The following is a 16,452-nucleotide window of genomic DNA, read 5'->3' as shown; positions in this document are numbered from 1 at the left end:
AATGCAACATAACCTACAAGACATGCCAGGTCAACACCTGGAGATCTCTAGCAGAATCTAAACCTACTCTGTCCCAGGCCCTTTGCTGCTCAATGTCTTTGTCAAGTCTCGATGAATCTGAGAGATGGGTAAGTCCAAAGTTGATATAATAAGATCCAAAATAACACAGGCTTCTATCCATCTAAAAGCGCTCCAAAATAAAGTTAATTAAGAAAAGGATAATGGCACAGACATGAGGAACAGTGGACAGAAAACAAGAAGGTGAATTTAGTGGAGATACAGGTGAAGCCCAACAAGTGTACCTAGTGGTTGGTAATGCATACAAAGGAGTCGGGGCACTTTAGCTGATCCACTCAGGACTGGAGCCCACTTGTTGGGACCAGGATATTGTTCCTACTTTGATCTTAGCCCACTTCCAAAAAGTGTGCCCAGCAGACGGTGAGGATGGTGAAGTACCATCTGCTACCCGAAGCTTCAGGAAGCCCAGTGAAGCCTGCCAGGCTGCACCCAGGAAGAGCCCTGGCCTTGGCATTGTGCCCCAGCTCCGAGAAGGTGCTGGATGGTCACAAGGGTGCAGGGGTTCCTCAACAAAGGCAGATCTAGCTGAGACAATCTTGAGAGCCACTTATCTTGTGTCAATGGGGACTGAGCTAAAAAAATACTAAGGATCCAGCATGCAGTCATGCCATTAGATATTCCTTTTACTGGGGCAGCACATTCCCGCTTTGGAGATCAGGGCCAACTCTACTCTAATCAATGAACAACTCCAGAGAAGATTCACAAGATTGTCTGGTTATGCATCTAAAGATGTTTCAGACATAACGTCACAACTAGTCACTTTGGCCACATGATAATGAGAAGGCAAAACACAGGCATGCATATATACACTCCCATTTCCATTCCTCACCTGGTCAATCAGCTGTCGCCTGGAAGGGTTGGTCTCCTCAAGGACATGAGCCCAGAGCTCTGGATCTTTCCTGCGCACCAGGTAACGGGCCTCACTTTTGAACAGAGAATTCTCATTGCAGACCTGAAATGAGCATACTAGTGTGTGTAACGCAAACAGCCAACCAATGGACATTATGTGGGGGACCCACTCCAGTCAGTTCCCTCTGTCCCTGACACTTGTTTGGTGTCAGTTGGAACCCAAGCGAGTAATAGGACTTCGACACAGGATGAGCAGCATCCCAAAGGGGTGACAATGAACTCCTCAGAGCAATATGTTACCTCAAAACATGAGTTTCTCAGTTTACAACAACTTAAGAGTGGGTATGGGTGTGTGGCAGCTCCTCTCAACATCAACCTGTTGCCCTAAAGTGGTGCTGCCCAGAACTTTCTGAGACAATAAAAATGTTCTAGGTCTATGCTACGGAATGCAGTGTAGGAAAGAGAAACTAAGTTTTTAATTTTTAGCTAATTTAAATTTAAATAGTCACCATCTCTAAAGTGTTATCAGAATAGCCCAGAACTGATATAAAACAGCATATATGCTACAGTATTTCAAGGCCTATAAACTTTCTTTTTTTATTTTTAGAGGGAGAGGGAGGGGGGAGAGAGAGAGAGAGTGCACACATGCACAAGTTGGGGAGAGGGGTAGAGGGAGAGAGAGAATCCTAAGCAGACTCCACACTTAGCACAGAGCCTGACATGGGGCTTCATCTCACAACCCTGGGATCATGACCGGAGCCAAAATCATGAGTTGGATACTTAACCGACTGAGCCACTCAGGCATCCCAAGGCCTATAAACTTTAAAATATGCTTTCATTGATCGAACTTGAGACCCTTATTTTAGTGCTCTAATACATCTCCAAGAAACCAAACACCACTGGAACATTTCAATGTGTGAGACACTTGCTAAGGCCTGGTGGGAATCAGACTGGCTGGGTACCAGATGCCAGGCACAAGGCTAAGTGTGTGTGTCCACACACTGCGTGTGTGTCCACAGGCTGTTCACACATGCATGGCATGAGTCCACAGGCCTACTCTGGCCTGCACTAAAATCTTACTTCTCCTTCTGATACATCAGACCTTAATGAACATTTTTTTTCTTGTCTGAATTCTGCCTTACTAAAAGGCGATGTCTACTGTATATCACCAGATAGGACAGATGGGTGCAAAGATCGCTGAGAGGTCACTGAACTGAGCTTTAATAAAAAGGTGGTAAATTCAGCCAAAATGTGGCTTATGGTATCAAACTAAAGTCCCAACTTCACACAAACCTGCTCCCTCAAGGCAGGTGCTATGTTAACCCAGCCTGCCACTTGGATGGCCAGTGTCAAAAGCCAGAGCAGGATGAGAAACTGTTGCACTGCTCTTGAGTTTTGGCTCTGTATGCTTGACTCTCCTTCCCTAGTTGCTGAGTTTCTACCATGTTGTCAGATATTCTGAGATGCTCAGGGCAAACAGACCAACTGCCTATGGATCTTACAGTCAAACAAACATTGGGTACACCTACATGAGATTTCTGGAGTTTTAGGTCACTATTTGATACTTAACTAACTGAATACATGTAGATGCAAGCCAGGACTGAGGAAAGTAGACCTGGGGGGTTGTTCCAAAGAGGGGTCAGAAAGAGCTCTGAGGTTGGGAAGAGTTGGTGAGGGCACGTGTAAGAAGCTGCTCTAAAAAGAAGAGCAGGTAGTGCAAGGGCAAATGGGACAGAGGCATCCAGGATAGAAAGGCAAGAGGGGAGGCAGTCAGACTGGCGAGGACAGGGTTGCAGTTCACAGAGGACCTCCTGAGTCAGGCTAACAGGTTGAATTCTGCCCTCAGGACATTAGGTAACAAGGAGGACTGCAGCAGAAGGCTGACAGGTCAGACTCAGGGCCAGCCACACCTATAAGTACAATATACAAACAGGGCATAAGCAGGTAGCAAACAAGGCATCTGAATTAAAAAGAAACCAAGTTGTTAATAGAAATGTAACAAATGACCTGCAATTGTGGGGCTCAGAGGAGGCCCTCGTGAGCCCCCACAGAGCCTGCATTTGAAGCCAGAGCAAAACCTGGCAGTTAAGTCTATCTGCTGCCCACCTTGATGAGCTCAAGGTCACACTGCCCCCGCTCATAGGCAACGCAGGCCAGATGTGGGTCCCGCTTCTCACAGTAGCGGCCCACCACGCGGCTGTCATAGTAAGCATTTTCTCTCAGGAAGCGCTCGGGGCTGTTGTTGCTGTCGATGTAGATCTTGGCAAGAGCATTGTGAGTGGCAGGCTCTTCACAGCCTTCGTGACTCCGGGACTCCAGCCAGGGAAGAAGCAGCTTTAGCCTTTGAAAGAAGGAAGAACACCGTAAGCGTCTCAAAACTAACATTCAAAACCTCCAGGGCAGACCCTGAACTGTGAAGGTTGCTTCTAGAAACAAACAAAAATCTCATTCCATTAACTTCAGGTTGTTCTAGGGACCAAAACAGACTTGAGTTCCAAACTGATTTCAATTGTTAAGTTTTTCCCAAAGATCTGCAATACCAATAGCAAGTAACTCACTACTGGATCTAAGATTTGTTACAAGAAAGACCAGCTACAGAGACAGTCAGTCTTGGGGCCTGGAGGCTAACTGAAAAGGGCTCTCAGGAAATCAGTCATAGGCTTAACCACAAACACTAGAACCCAGGGGCAAGAGAAGATACCGAGCTAGGATCCCTTACCTGTTTCTTTTTTCTACTTCAGCCACCAGCTCATCAGTGGAAAACTGTCCTCTCACCACCATGATTAAGTTTTTAATTACTTCCTCAGAACAATCCACATCAAGCAGCCCTCCAACCACAGCAGGGATCCGGCTAGGGTTGACCTAGAATGGTCAAGGTGGTGACTTCAGTGCTGCAGGCACAGGTCACTGCTACAAGTCCCCAAAGATTTGGACAACGTGGCTGTCTGAAAGAGCTCCTGTGGTAGATGGAATGCAAACTGTGAAGCTCTAGTCCCTAATGTGACTGTATTGGAAGAATGGCCTGGAAGGAGATAATTATGGCTCAGTAAGGTCAAACGGTAGGGCCCTAATCAGAGAAAAGGCCATATAAAAAACACAGTGAGAAGCTGGCCATTTGTAAGCCAAGGAGAGTGGTCTCAGGAAGAACCAACCCAAGGTGGTAGGGTCAGCACCTTGATCTTGGATGTCTATATTCTAGAATTGTTAGCAATAAATATCTATTGCTTAAGCCACCCAGTCTGTGGTATTCTGCTATGGCAGCCCAAGCTTAGATACCACCAGTCTCAGATACATTCAGGGGTCAGAGGCAGCCTCTCAGGTATAGACTATTACCAGCAACCAAGGCACAAAGGCAGCCGGGTGTCACCTGGGAGCCGGCAGTGATGGTCCCAGCAGTACCTTCTGAACGTAGATTTCGATGTACTTCTGCAGGTTGTTGCGGTATAAGTACAGGACAAGGTCATGTACAAAATCAAACCGATCACACACGATGATGAGAGGAAGCTGGTCTGTGAGCTTGGCCTCCTGTGTAATGAAAAGCACAGAACAAGGCAGGCAGTGAAGACCCCACAGAGCTAGATTGCAGGGACCATGAATCAGCACAGAGATGGCACTGCTTCTGTTAGCAGAGTGGCCCCAAGGAGACTCAAGGGTGAGACTTTGTTCTAGACATGCTGTTGTTTTAAGGTACATGTATTTGCTTTTGGGGATAAGGTGTTTGTCTTGGGAAACAAGTAACAGAAAGACAGTACTATTTGGTTAAAGAAGAAAAGAGCTCTGCTAAATTTGGCAATAACATTCCAAATTAGTCCAAAAGCCATTACCTTTTGGGTTAAGACAAGCAGCTCACTCATTATGTATAAATCTGACCCAGACCAGGCACCAGAAAAAGGACTTTTGAGAACACTTGCCGGTAAGGGCTGCCTTTCTGGACAAGCAGCCATACTCTATGGAACATCGGCTGCCTGTGCAGGGCGCTGTTGCCTACCCTGCAGTCCACCACAATAATGCCTCCCCTCATTTGGCCATACCTACATGACACTTCTCAGGTTCTCTTGCACCCTTGCAGTTCTGGGCGTGGCCATATGTTTCCTCCAGTGGAATGAGAATTGAAATGGCACATGCCACCTGCAGCCTCACCCATAAAAACCACCTATGCCAGGGGCGCCTGGGTGGCTCACTCAGTTGAGCATCGGACTTCGGCTCAGGTCATGATCTCACGGTCTGTGAGTTCAAGCCCCGCATCTGGCTGTGCTGACAGCTCCGAGCCTGGAGCCTGCTTTGGATTCTGTGTTTCCCTCTCTCTCTGACCCTCCCCCATTCGTGCTCTGTCTCTCTCTGTCTCAAAAATAAACATTAAAAAAAATTTTTTTAAAAACCACCTATACCAGCTTCTCTGAATTTTCTTTCCTTCCAGTTGACTAGGAAGGCAACTCTCAAGGTTGTAGGCTGAAGATGGCAAAACAGCCATCAGCCTAGTCCTTGAAAGGTGGTGGGAAAGCCACCCACTTACCTCTACACCCACCCCAATCTGTGCATCAGGAAGAAATATACTTCTTGCTTTTTATGCCACTAGCACTGAGTAGCTTATTTGTTTCTGTAGACTTTCCCAACCTAATTAACAGGGGCACAGTTGGGATGTTGCTGAAACATAATGCATCGATAAACTAACTCCCTCTATTCACACAACAGATAATTGAGAGTACAGCCTCAAGGGCTGTAAAATTAACAGTGGACTCCTATAAGAATTTTAGGCCAAAGTAGAGCTCTGCACTAAGGATCCAGGGAACACTGGTAGAGACAAAGCCAGCTTTCCAACTCTTGGGCAGCTGGCTGATGGTTTGCTCAAGGAAGGAGGCAATGCCAGGACACACTCACCTTCAGAAAATTCTTCACCCGCTCTGGGTTGTAGCAATTACTCTCCCGGCATATCCTCTCCACCTCCTTGATCTGTCCTGTCTTACAGGCAGCCTGAATGTATTTCAAGTGCACATCTGGATCTTGGCTGAAGTTCACAATTGAGCCCAGGAAGTAGAAGAGGCCTACAAAGAGAGACTGTTCCATCTTACGCCCTCATAATATCCACCTGCCTTCTCCACAGTCACAGGCCACTTTCCCTTGGCAGCCCAGCCCACAACAACAGTGCTTCAGTCTCCCAGCACCCATTACCCACTCACAACTTACAAAATCTATGTGAAGTTCTTTTGCTTTGGCATCTCCTCCAAATAGCTGGTCAGATTTCCATCAAATTTGGGAGGGATGTTCTTGTGTGAAATACTATGTGTATATGGAATCCATCTGGGGGGGGGGGCGCCAGGCATACCCTAGGTGGTTATCTTCAAGAATAATTCAAATAGGCAACTTAAGAGGGCTGTGTGACTGCTGCTCTAAAAAGAAATGCCAGGGACAGGAAAGCAGAGGCTTCCAATGGGAGCCTCCAAACAGAGTCTGCTCCCTGACACCGAGCTGATGGCACACATGGAGCCACTGTGGACTGGGGTGCATGGTGAGTCACAGAGCAACACTGTTCATCAGAAGCTAACCATCTCCTGTCACAGGAGCTGGCCAGGAGGTACTGGTGACAACAGCAGGACAAGATACACCAGAGAAGACCACTATCCCTGAGGAGGAGGTCATCGGTTATAACCTGAGGAAGGAACCAGAACCCTGAAGGCAGACAGTTCCCACTAACCTTACTCTATTGCCATCTCCCCGCCCAGTGCAACCTAATTCCTGCTGCAGCCTTTCCTGCAATGGTGTCTTGTGACAAGGGCAGCTCCCTGAAGGCAGCTTCACTCCTCTAACATCCCAACCTCACTGGGCACAGGGCAGTGGCTTAACACCTCACTGGACAAATGCTCTGCTTCTATCGCTGCCCCAGCCTGCCCCCAAGAGACCCTCATCTGGGAAAGCCATCCTCCTACCAGCAAATTCTTGGTGTGATGCCCACAAGAGGGCAAAGTAAGCCAACCACAATCAGGCCAGCCAGCCTAGCAGCCACACATTGCTCAGCCACCATGGGACTGTTACTCAGGGGAAGCCAAAGGGGCCACCCCTCAGAACCATGCACTCTAGTGCCACCGGCTCAGGCTTATTGGTGAACTCTACAGCAGACTGTGTGACAGATGCTCAGTTCTACAGAGGCTCCAGGGACACAAGGGGGATTCTAAGTGTCCCCACCCCAATGCCAACCAACTAAATGCTTCCTTTGCAAATGCCAAAAAAGCTACCTAAGCTGGGTAACACACTAGACAGCAGAAATCTTCTGCCATTGACCAATACATTGGCTTGGCTTGAAGGAAGTCTGTGAGGCTGGGCAGGCAGACACCAACACCTGAGCAGAAGGTGCAGTCGGCTGGAGGGTGTGAAGTTTACCTTCGTAACTCTTGAAGGATTCAAAGAGCTCCACCAGGGACTGTGTGCCCAGCTGCTCATGGTACTTGGAGGCTACCTGCACACACAGCTGAAGGTTCTGTCTGATGCTGGCAGACAGCAAAGCATGCAGACACGCCAAAGAATCCTCCACTGACAAGGAGCCAAAGAAGTTGATGAGCCACTAGGAAGCAAGGAAGAGTTAATCCACAACTAAGTACCATCCTAGATGTTTCCAACACTGGCAAAATAACTGGATCAATTTTTCCCACTGAATGTCAAAAATATAAAGAATTTTCACTTAAAAGGACTGTGGTAAAAAAGTAAGAGCTGGGAGTAAACTCAGGATAACTAACCTTAATAGTCATCAAGCTGTCACACACCCTGCAAAACCCCACAGGTGATACTAAAACTTATTCTGTAAATGTAAATGTAATACCTATTAGCTTCTGCTAATAGTTTCAGACAATCCTGCTAGAGCTGTCAATGTTAATAGGTTTTCTCTATTAGGCTAAGTCAAAGGTAGAAAATGGAAAGAAAGAGGTAACGTGGGTCCGGATGCATGGGTGAGCAAGTGAAGCTTGTGTGTGGGTTGAATGAAAACTGTGTATAGTAGTGATGAGGCTCATGCACAGGGAATACACATGCCACAGTCCCACAACCATGGACACAGGAAATTTCAGGAGCATGTGACCCTAATGACAGATGTGTGCCAATCACAACAGGAGTGCCCCAAGGGTGCACCATACCTCGGGATTGAGGAGGTGAGTGTGGACCACAGCCCTCTTGATGTCATATAAGTCAGTGTAGTGCTCCAGCGCACGCTGCAGGAGGCCTGCCTTTTCACAGAGCTGGGCGATGTGGGCCCGATCATAATGAGTAAACATCTGATTTCCAAGAATGGCATCTGCAACCTATGAAATGGTGACGTCAGGAAGAAAAACTGAACAGTGGCAATAACTTTTTAAGAACAGCTGCTCAACACCCCCACGACACAGCTCCAGAACAGTGCTCATGAAACAGAAGGGCTTCACAAGGTCTAGATCCTTGCCCACCTCTGAGCAGAGCCCTAGCCATCCTTCCAAGTCACCTGGGCCTCTTCGAACAAGGCTCTGTCCTCCTAGGTGCAGAGTCAGATGTGTATAATAAGGCTGAGGCCTTGCCCTAAAGCATGTTACTGGGATCAGTACAGGCTATTGTTCCGACTTTTCAGCCATCACATTTGTACAGTTTTCTATGGCAAGGTCATGGTCAATGTGAGGGCGTGAGTCTACGAAGGCCTCCTTCTTTAATGAGCTCAATCGTTGGACTAGCAACAGTCACGATTAGACCTGGAAGTAATAAATCCTACTGGTGTTCACAAAATTTCTCCACTTGGTTAAAGGCAGAATTAGGTGTGTGTGGGGATGTCTGAAAAACAACTAACCCTCCTGGAAAGAATTTTGATGAGGCTTAATATCATCTTTAAATAAGCAACCTCTGGACTAAGAATGAGTGGGTCAACAACCAAACTTGACTCTCAGTATCTAATAAGTAGCTAGTCTTGATGAGACACACACTCTTTCCCATTTCTTCCAGGATATGGAGCACAAACCAAGTACATGGTGACCACAGACCTAGCCTAATACCATGTTGTTCCAGGATAATGTACATTCTGGGCTCTCTGCAGAGGAAATCCACACCAAGTGCTGAGACCAGGGTTTTGTAATATCTGATGCTTATCTGATGCCCCCGCCCTTTGTTTCCTTAAGACTTGTCCTTACTATCCTCTTTTTTAAAAAAGGTTCCCCCTTATTATAGTAATAGTGCAGTTTAGAGAACTCAAAAAACACAGAAGGGCCAAGAAAGAAAATATCATCCAGCCTCTGAGATCCAGAGAGAACTGCCCCAATGTTTTGGGCATTGTGCCCATTTAGCCTACCCCTCTTTAGGGTTTGGGCTCTTCTTAGGGTCTATCTGCTCAGTTCCTGAATGGTGCTTAGTTTCTGTTTCAAAGCTTGCTAATTAATTAATTAAAGTTTATTTATCTTGAGAGAAGAGAGAGAGGAAATCCCAAGCAAGCTTTGTGCTCCAGCGCAGAGCCCAATGGGGGGCTCGAACTCACCATGAGATCATAACCTGAGCTGAAATCAAGAGTCAGACAGTTGGGGTGCCTGGGTGGCTCAGTCGGTTAAGCATCCGACTTCGGTTCAAGTCATGATCTCACAGTTTGTGAGTTTGAGCCCCACATTGGGCTCTGTGCTGACAGCTTAGAGCGTAGAGTCTGCTTCAAATTCTAGGTCTCCCTCTTTCTCTGCTCCTCCCCCGCTCATGCTCTGTCTCTCTCTCCTTCAAAAATAAACAAAAACATTAAAAAAAAAAAAGAGTCAGACACTTAACCAACTGAGCCACCCAGGCACCCCTTTCCAAGCTCACTTATTAAAAACTATCATCACACATAATCATCTGGACATAAGAGTTCAACAGAACAGCAAACAGCAAATTAATAACACTTTTGTTTCCTAGAGGTGGGATATGACCCACACAACAGCAGCTAACTTGTGGATTTGAATAACCTGAAATCACAGAACAATATAATTAACAATTATTGTTTCCTAATCAAAAAACAATATATGATTATAAACAAAAAGAAATCGGAAGACAAGTGAGTAAAGAACAAAGTGAATGACAATCCTGTCCACTCAGACAACTGTGGTTAACAGCTTGATGTGAATTTTTCAAACTCCTTTCCTGCATACATATCCAAAATTAACCAAAAAAAGAAAAGGCATATACATGTGATTTAAATCACAGCCCTCCCGCCAATTTTCAGGTCAAGAAATGCACTGCCACAATGAGATACCACTTCACACTCATTTAGGATAGCTATTTTTTTCCAACTTATTTATTTTTGAGAGAGAGAAAGAGCTAGACTGGAGGAGGGGCAGAGGGAGGGGGACAGATGATCTAAAGCTGGCTCTGCGCTGACAACAGAGAGCCTGATGTGGGGCTTGAACTCTCAAGCCACGAGATCATGACCTGAGCCAAAGTTAGATGCTTAACTGACTGAGCCACCCAGGTGCCCCATATAGCTATTATTATTATTTTTTTAATGTTTATTTATTTTTGAGAGAGAGAGACAGAGCATGAGCAGGGAAGGGGCAGAAAGGGAGACACAGAATCTAAAGCAGGCTTCAGGCTCTGAGCTGTCAGCAGAGAGCCCAACATGGGGCTCAAACCCATGAACCATGAGATAATGACCTGAGCTGAAGTCAGATGCTAAACCTACTGAGCCACCTAGGTGCCCCTAGATATTATTATTTTTTAAACATACACAGAAAATAACAAGTGTTGGCAAGGATATGAAGAAATTGGAATACTCATATACTGTGGTGGGAATATAAAATGGTGTAATGCTTGAAATATAGTATGGTGGTACTGCAACAAGTTACATACAGAATTACCATATAATTTGGCAATTCCACTTCTGGATGTATGCCCCAAAGAGCTGAACACAGGAACTCAAACTGATACCTGTACACCAATACTCCTAGCAGCTCTATCTGCAACAGTTACAGGGTGAAAGCAACCCAGTGTCATCAACAAATAAACAGGTACAGAAAATGTGGCATACACATATGATGGAATATTATTCAGACATAAAAAGGAATGAAATTCTGATGTATGTCACAACATGGATGAATCCTGAAGACAATATACTAAGTGAACAAGCCAGAAAAAAGGACAAATATCATATGATTCTACTTATATGAAGTATCTAAAATAGGCAAATTCATAGAAACAGTAAGCGAAACAGGAGTTACCAAGGGCTGGGGGAGGGAATGGGGAGTTACTGCTTAATGGATACAGATTTTCTGTTCATGATTATAAAAAGTTCTGGAAATATACAGTGGTAATGGTTGCGCAATACTGTGAATGTACTTAAGGCCACTAAATCATGCACTTAAAAATGGCTAAAATGGTAGGGGTCCCTGGGTGGCTCAGTTGGTTAAGCATCTGACTCTTGATTTTGGCTCAGGTCATGATCTCACAGTTAGTGGGATCAAGTCCCACGTCAGGCTCTGAGCTGATAGTGTGGAACCTGCTTGGGATTCTCTCTTCTGCTCATGTGCTCACTCTCTCGCTCTCTCAAAATAAATAAACATTTTAAAAAAACTTCAAAAAAATGGCTAAAATGGTAAATTTTGTTATGTGCACTTTACCACAATGAAGAAAAGAAAAACGAAAAGAAAAGATGTCCCAGGTGCAAAAGTCTCTATGAAAGTTTTGCACCATGGATTCTAGAACTTTCTTGCAGGAAAGTCTTGGAGAGTGCCCCCTGAGGCATGAGCACATCCCAGCCCAAAGCCACTGTGTTTAGGTGTGCAAGTCCCACAGAGAAGTAAAACAGGTGCTCTGTCCTATGGTTAGAGCCTAGAAATGTCACTTGCCTGGGGTGCGTGAATCAGGTTCATCTCCAAAAGGCGCGTCTGGAGGTGCCCCTCAGCTGGGCGATTATTTTTCAAGGCATCCAACAAGAAGGAGGTACACTGCTGAATTAAACTGTTTTCCATGAAAACGTCTACAATCTGAAACAGATTGAAAGCCACATATTGATCCAAAGGAAACTATTTTATTTTCCTATTCAGATAGCTCCTGAAATTGAATCTCATTTAGAAATTCAACAATTAGTTCCTTCCCTTGCATTTTCTCTCTTTTTTTTTTTAGTTTTTATTTTAGTTTTTTAGTAATCTCTACACCCAATGTGGGGCTCAAACTCACAACCCCGAGATCAGGAGTCGCATGCTCTGCTGACTGAGCCAGCCAGTTGTCCTGCATTTTCTCATTATCAAAATTCAAGTAATTCATAGCCATTACTTTCTAGGTAATTTTGTGAAATTATTATCACCCATATCATCCTCACCAACAGGGCATTTTTATTCAAGTAAATCAAAGGAAGTACTTTGAAGGGACTCAAGCAATCTTAACAATCTGTTACTTAATCAAATCCTAGAGGCAGTCAATACCTGGTGTCTAGCCCTTATACTCTCATTATTCAGGCACAGTTAGGAAACTGCAAACACTGACTTAGACATCGATCATTAAAGTTAAATAGAAGTTAAAGAATAAGACTTAGTAAGAAGTGATATATAGGTAATGAAGTTACTGATTGTGTAACTGTTTCCATATTTAAAGTACAGGAGAAAGTTTATATTAAAAATACTTTAGAAATATGAAATATAAACCAGATGTAATCTGGAGTCTTCTTTCCCCTTGGTATCTATGTAAATTTGGCTCAAACCCTTTCAACATGATCTCCAAACTACCTGCAAATTCCACTATGTATCAACCCAGTATGAATGCACTTACATCTATACAAGCTGTTGGTTTTGCCTTGCTTCAACCTTTGTTACATCTCTCTTTGTATTACCCAGAGCCCATTTTACCCAGTTTACTGAAGGTAACTTGACATGTGTTTATGTCTACACACTAAGTGTGTTATGCTAAAATAATGGTCTCATGTTCACCTAACTCCAGATGAGCCAAACACCCACAGGATGAAAGTCTACAGACCTGAGAGCACTTACCGTAACCAGTACACAGAGAGAGTTCAGGTGGCCTTAGTCAGCAGAGGATAATGAAGTGGGGCTACCGTTTTAAAATGACATCCTCACTCCCCACCACCAACCACCACACAAAAGAAATAACATTCTCACAACCTGACAGATGAATCCTCTAAAATACTTCAAAACAAAGGTAAGTGACAGTATTCAAATAATAAAAGAATAGAAGACAAAATACATCAGATTTTTTTAGACTGGAAGACACTGGTAAGAGAAAAACAAATAAAAAGGAATCTTATTGACAATTATACAAAGCCATAAAAAGCTATCCCAAACAACTCATGCTCACCTGGTCAATATTGGCCAATGGCTCCTCATCTCGCACTAGCATTTGAGAAAACTGCAGGCCCTGGTCTGGGCTGATTCTCATCACACTCCTCAGTAAAAAGATCCAGTCTGGGGTATAGCCAACCTAGAGGCAAGGTAACACCCATCAAAAAAATAAACAAAACACCTTGAGTATTTAAAAAAAAAAGCTCCCATCCTTTGTTTTAAACCTGTGTTTACAAAGAAATGAGGAGCAATATTAGCATGCGTATGTGCAGGATCTCTGCCAAATACAACATCCACTTCAAGGCGCTGCCATGTATGCAGAGACACAATCAACTACACAAACAGCCTGGACCATAAAGAAGTCATCCAAACCAGTGTGCAAGCTCTGACGAAACCCAGCACGTCGTCCAGTGAGCTTTGGGCACAAGCTGCAGTGGAAGCCCGCTAAAACATGGATTTAACACACAGACGGTGCTGAGGGGCACGAGGGAGAAGGGAGAAAAAGAAAAAAATTACAGGAAAATCCCCAAGTGGAAGGGAACTGGAAGGACTGTAAAAATAAGACAGGAAAATAAAAAACTGAAGAGAAGAGAATCATTATCACCGAATGACAGATGCTAGCAGCAACACTGACAACTCATACCAAAGCACTTCCAGAGAAGGAAGGGTATTTTATAAACTTCAGAATCAGCAACCACCTACCACAAATTCATTATCTGTGAAATGCTAATGGTTAGGCATGTATTACCTTTTTGGCATAGAGGACAATTTTCTGGAATTGGCCTGTTTCTGCAAAACACTGGATAACCTTGCTCGGCACATTTGCCCGAAGATACACACTCAGAGCAAGTGTAGGGTCAGCAGTTTTAACCAAATCTCCAAGTTCTTCTGAACACTCCAGCTGCGGTGTGCCAAAGAGAGAGGGCAAGATTAGGACCAGAGGAACCTGTGATCTAGTTTAATAACTGTGCTGAGGGCTGTGATTTCATAAGTGTTTGTACCTTATCTTCTTTCAGCCACTTTTCTAAGAGTTGCTTGCGACCCTGCTGAAGCACTGGACGGCAAAGTTCTAAGGATTCAAGTTTATTGAGCTGACCCTGGTCAAGGAGGATTCCAAAGTACTGGAGCAAAGGAGAGGCCTGCCCAGGCTGGGCGGGAATACTTTGGAACTTCCGAACTGTGTCACTGGTACGCAGGACTCCCTATGACAAATGGAAATGTAGGTTGTTATGCTGTACTCAAAGGCTGTCCCTTTACTTAATTCGCTTGTATTAAAAAAAAAAAAATCGCTGGGGTGCCTGGGTGGCTCAGTTGGTTCAGCAGCCAACTTCACAGTTTGTGGGTTTGAGCCCCATGTCAGGCTCTGTGCTGACAGCTTGGAGCCTGGAGCCTGCTTCGGATTCTGTGTCTCCCTCTCTTTCTGCCCCTCCCCCACTCACCCACAGTCTCTCGCTCTCTCTCTCAAAAATAAATAAATATTAAAAAAAAAATTGCCGATGGAAATTCCACACAGAATTGTCAGGGACAGAAAGTCCTCTACCAAGGCAATGGCTTCCACCTTCAGCAAAAACCACAAGCACAGCGAGTCTCAGTCTCACAGGTGACTTCTAGGAAGAAACTTCCTCCCTAGCATGCTGCAGTGAGAATTAGGCTTTTAAATCAGCCTGGCAATAGTGAAGTTCTACCATTATTATGTTCTAATTCAAAATACTCAAAAGTCATGCGTGAAGACTAGAAATGGTTTGTTCATAAGTATCCCTTGAAAGAAGAAATCGTTTCAATGAAAAGCAACTCAAAACCCTTTATTTACTTAGGAGCAGATCTAGGCCTCGGACAATTTATCCTAATGAAATAAACAGAAAAAAATGCCCTAAGCAGTACTGTTACACTCTAGATGAGCAGAGAAAGTCGAGAGCAGAATATGACTAAATAAAACAGGGTACAACTACTTGATGTATAATACAGTTCTGTATTTCCTAAGCTAAGAAGCTGCATGAGAAATATGTATGTATGTACGTAGATGAGAACTGGAAGAGAATAAAAAAATGTTGTTGCAGCAGGATTGTGCTTTTTGTTGATTTCTCATTGTTGTCATGCCATTGGCACAAATTTTAAAGCTAAAACAACTAACAAAACAGCAACACACTCCAACATCAGTAGTGGAATGCTTTTATAATTTATTTCACTCTCAGATTGGTACACAGTGTTGTAGGGCCATTACCTTTGGTGCAGATGCTGCTACTTTGGCGGCTTCAGCATAGCTCCCCTGTGCAAAGAGGGTAGTGAATTTTCTCACGAATAACTCCTCCGCCCCAGCCAAGTTACTACGAATGGCCAAGCGCAGACCAAGGTCTGGATTTTGAAGCACACTGGTTGCATAATTCACAATGTTATCTTCCTCGACACAAACTGACAGCACCTATAAAGACCCAACAAGTGAGACTGGCCTAGCCTAGAAAAGTGCTCCATATACACATACTACTACATCCTGCTCTCAGGTACTGCAGTATCAGCAAAATTCTAAAGCTCAGGCTGAGTATGCCTAGAATGTTGGCTCTAACAGTGACAGAATGCACAGGAGCCAAACACCTAATGGCAACACAACAGAATATCATGGTAGAGACACAGCATGGGATTCCATGTAGTTATTTTAAAAGACTATAAAAATACCAAGTGAGAAAAAAAATAAAGTTGCATGGACATTGACCAGTGATGTGTTCAAGATGATCACTCTGCCAAAATGACCTATTTGGGGGTGTGGAACCGACAGTTTTTCTTCTTAAATGTTCTTTTCTTTAAAGCACAGATTTTCAGGGCGCCTGGGTGGCTTGGTCAGTTGAGCGTTTTTGACTTTGGCTCAGGTCATGATCTCGTGGTTTGTGAGTTTGAGCCCGTATCCAGCTCTGTGCTGACAGCTCAGAGTCTGGAGCCTGCTTCAGATTCTGTGTCTCCCTCTCTCTCTGCCCCTCCCCTGCTCGTACTCTGTCTCTCTCCCTCAAATAAACACTAAAAATAAAAAAAAATAAAAAAAAAAAAAAGCACAGATTTTCTTCTACTGTTTTTTTTTTAACTTTAGTTGAGAGGGGTGCCTGGGTGGTTCAGTCAGTTGAGCATCCAACCTCGGCTCAGGTCATGATCTCGCTGTCTGTGAGTTCAAGCCCCATGTTGGACTCTGCTGACAGCTTGGAGCCTGGAGCCTGTTTCAGATTCTGTATCTCCCTCTCTCTCTGCCCCTCCCCCACTCATGCTGTCTCTCTCTCTCTCTCTCTCTCTCTCT

At 44.5% G+C, this 16,452-nt stretch overlaps 1 protein-coding gene across 4 annotated transcripts in view; it reads right to left on the bottom strand.

Moving 5' to 3' along the window:
- The window catches only part of CLTCL1 (clathrin heavy chain like 1), a 102,655-nt gene that overhangs the window by 38,198 nt on the left and 48,005 nt on the right, over nucleotides 1-16,452 (bottom strand). For all 4 annotated transcript variants that reach the window (XM_019435599.2, XM_053902274.1, XM_053902275.1 and 1 more), the window contains exons 7-18: nucleotides 15,397-15,594; nucleotides 14,177-14,377; nucleotides 13,924-14,076; nucleotides 13,192-13,314; nucleotides 11,730-11,867; nucleotides 8,049-8,213; nucleotides 7,303-7,483; nucleotides 5,806-5,969; nucleotides 4,327-4,452; nucleotides 3,647-3,789; nucleotides 3,034-3,268; nucleotides 908-1,030 (exon numbers count right to left, since the gene is read on the bottom strand). In XM_019435599.2, coding sequence (XP_019291144.2) covers nucleotides 908-1,030; nucleotides 3,034-3,268; nucleotides 3,647-3,789; nucleotides 4,327-4,452; nucleotides 5,806-5,969; nucleotides 7,303-7,483; nucleotides 8,049-8,213; nucleotides 11,730-11,867; nucleotides 13,192-13,314; nucleotides 13,924-14,076; nucleotides 14,177-14,377; nucleotides 15,397-15,594 — 1,950 coding nt within the window. The remainder of the gene's footprint in view (nucleotides 1-907; nucleotides 1,031-3,033; nucleotides 3,269-3,646; nucleotides 3,790-4,326; nucleotides 4,453-5,805; nucleotides 5,970-7,302; nucleotides 7,484-8,048; nucleotides 8,214-11,729; nucleotides 11,868-13,191; nucleotides 13,315-13,923; nucleotides 14,077-14,176; nucleotides 14,378-15,396; nucleotides 15,595-16,452) is intronic.

This window comes from Panthera pardus, unplaced genomic scaffold (assembly GCF_024362965.1).
Source record: "Panthera pardus isolate Hobbes unplaced genomic scaffold, ASM2436296v1 HiC_scaffold_15, whole genome shotgun sequence".
NCBI classification, from domain to species: Eukaryota; Metazoa; Chordata; class Mammalia; order Carnivora; family Felidae; genus Panthera; species Panthera pardus.
This window is presented reverse-complemented; position numbering and strand designations above follow the sequence as displayed.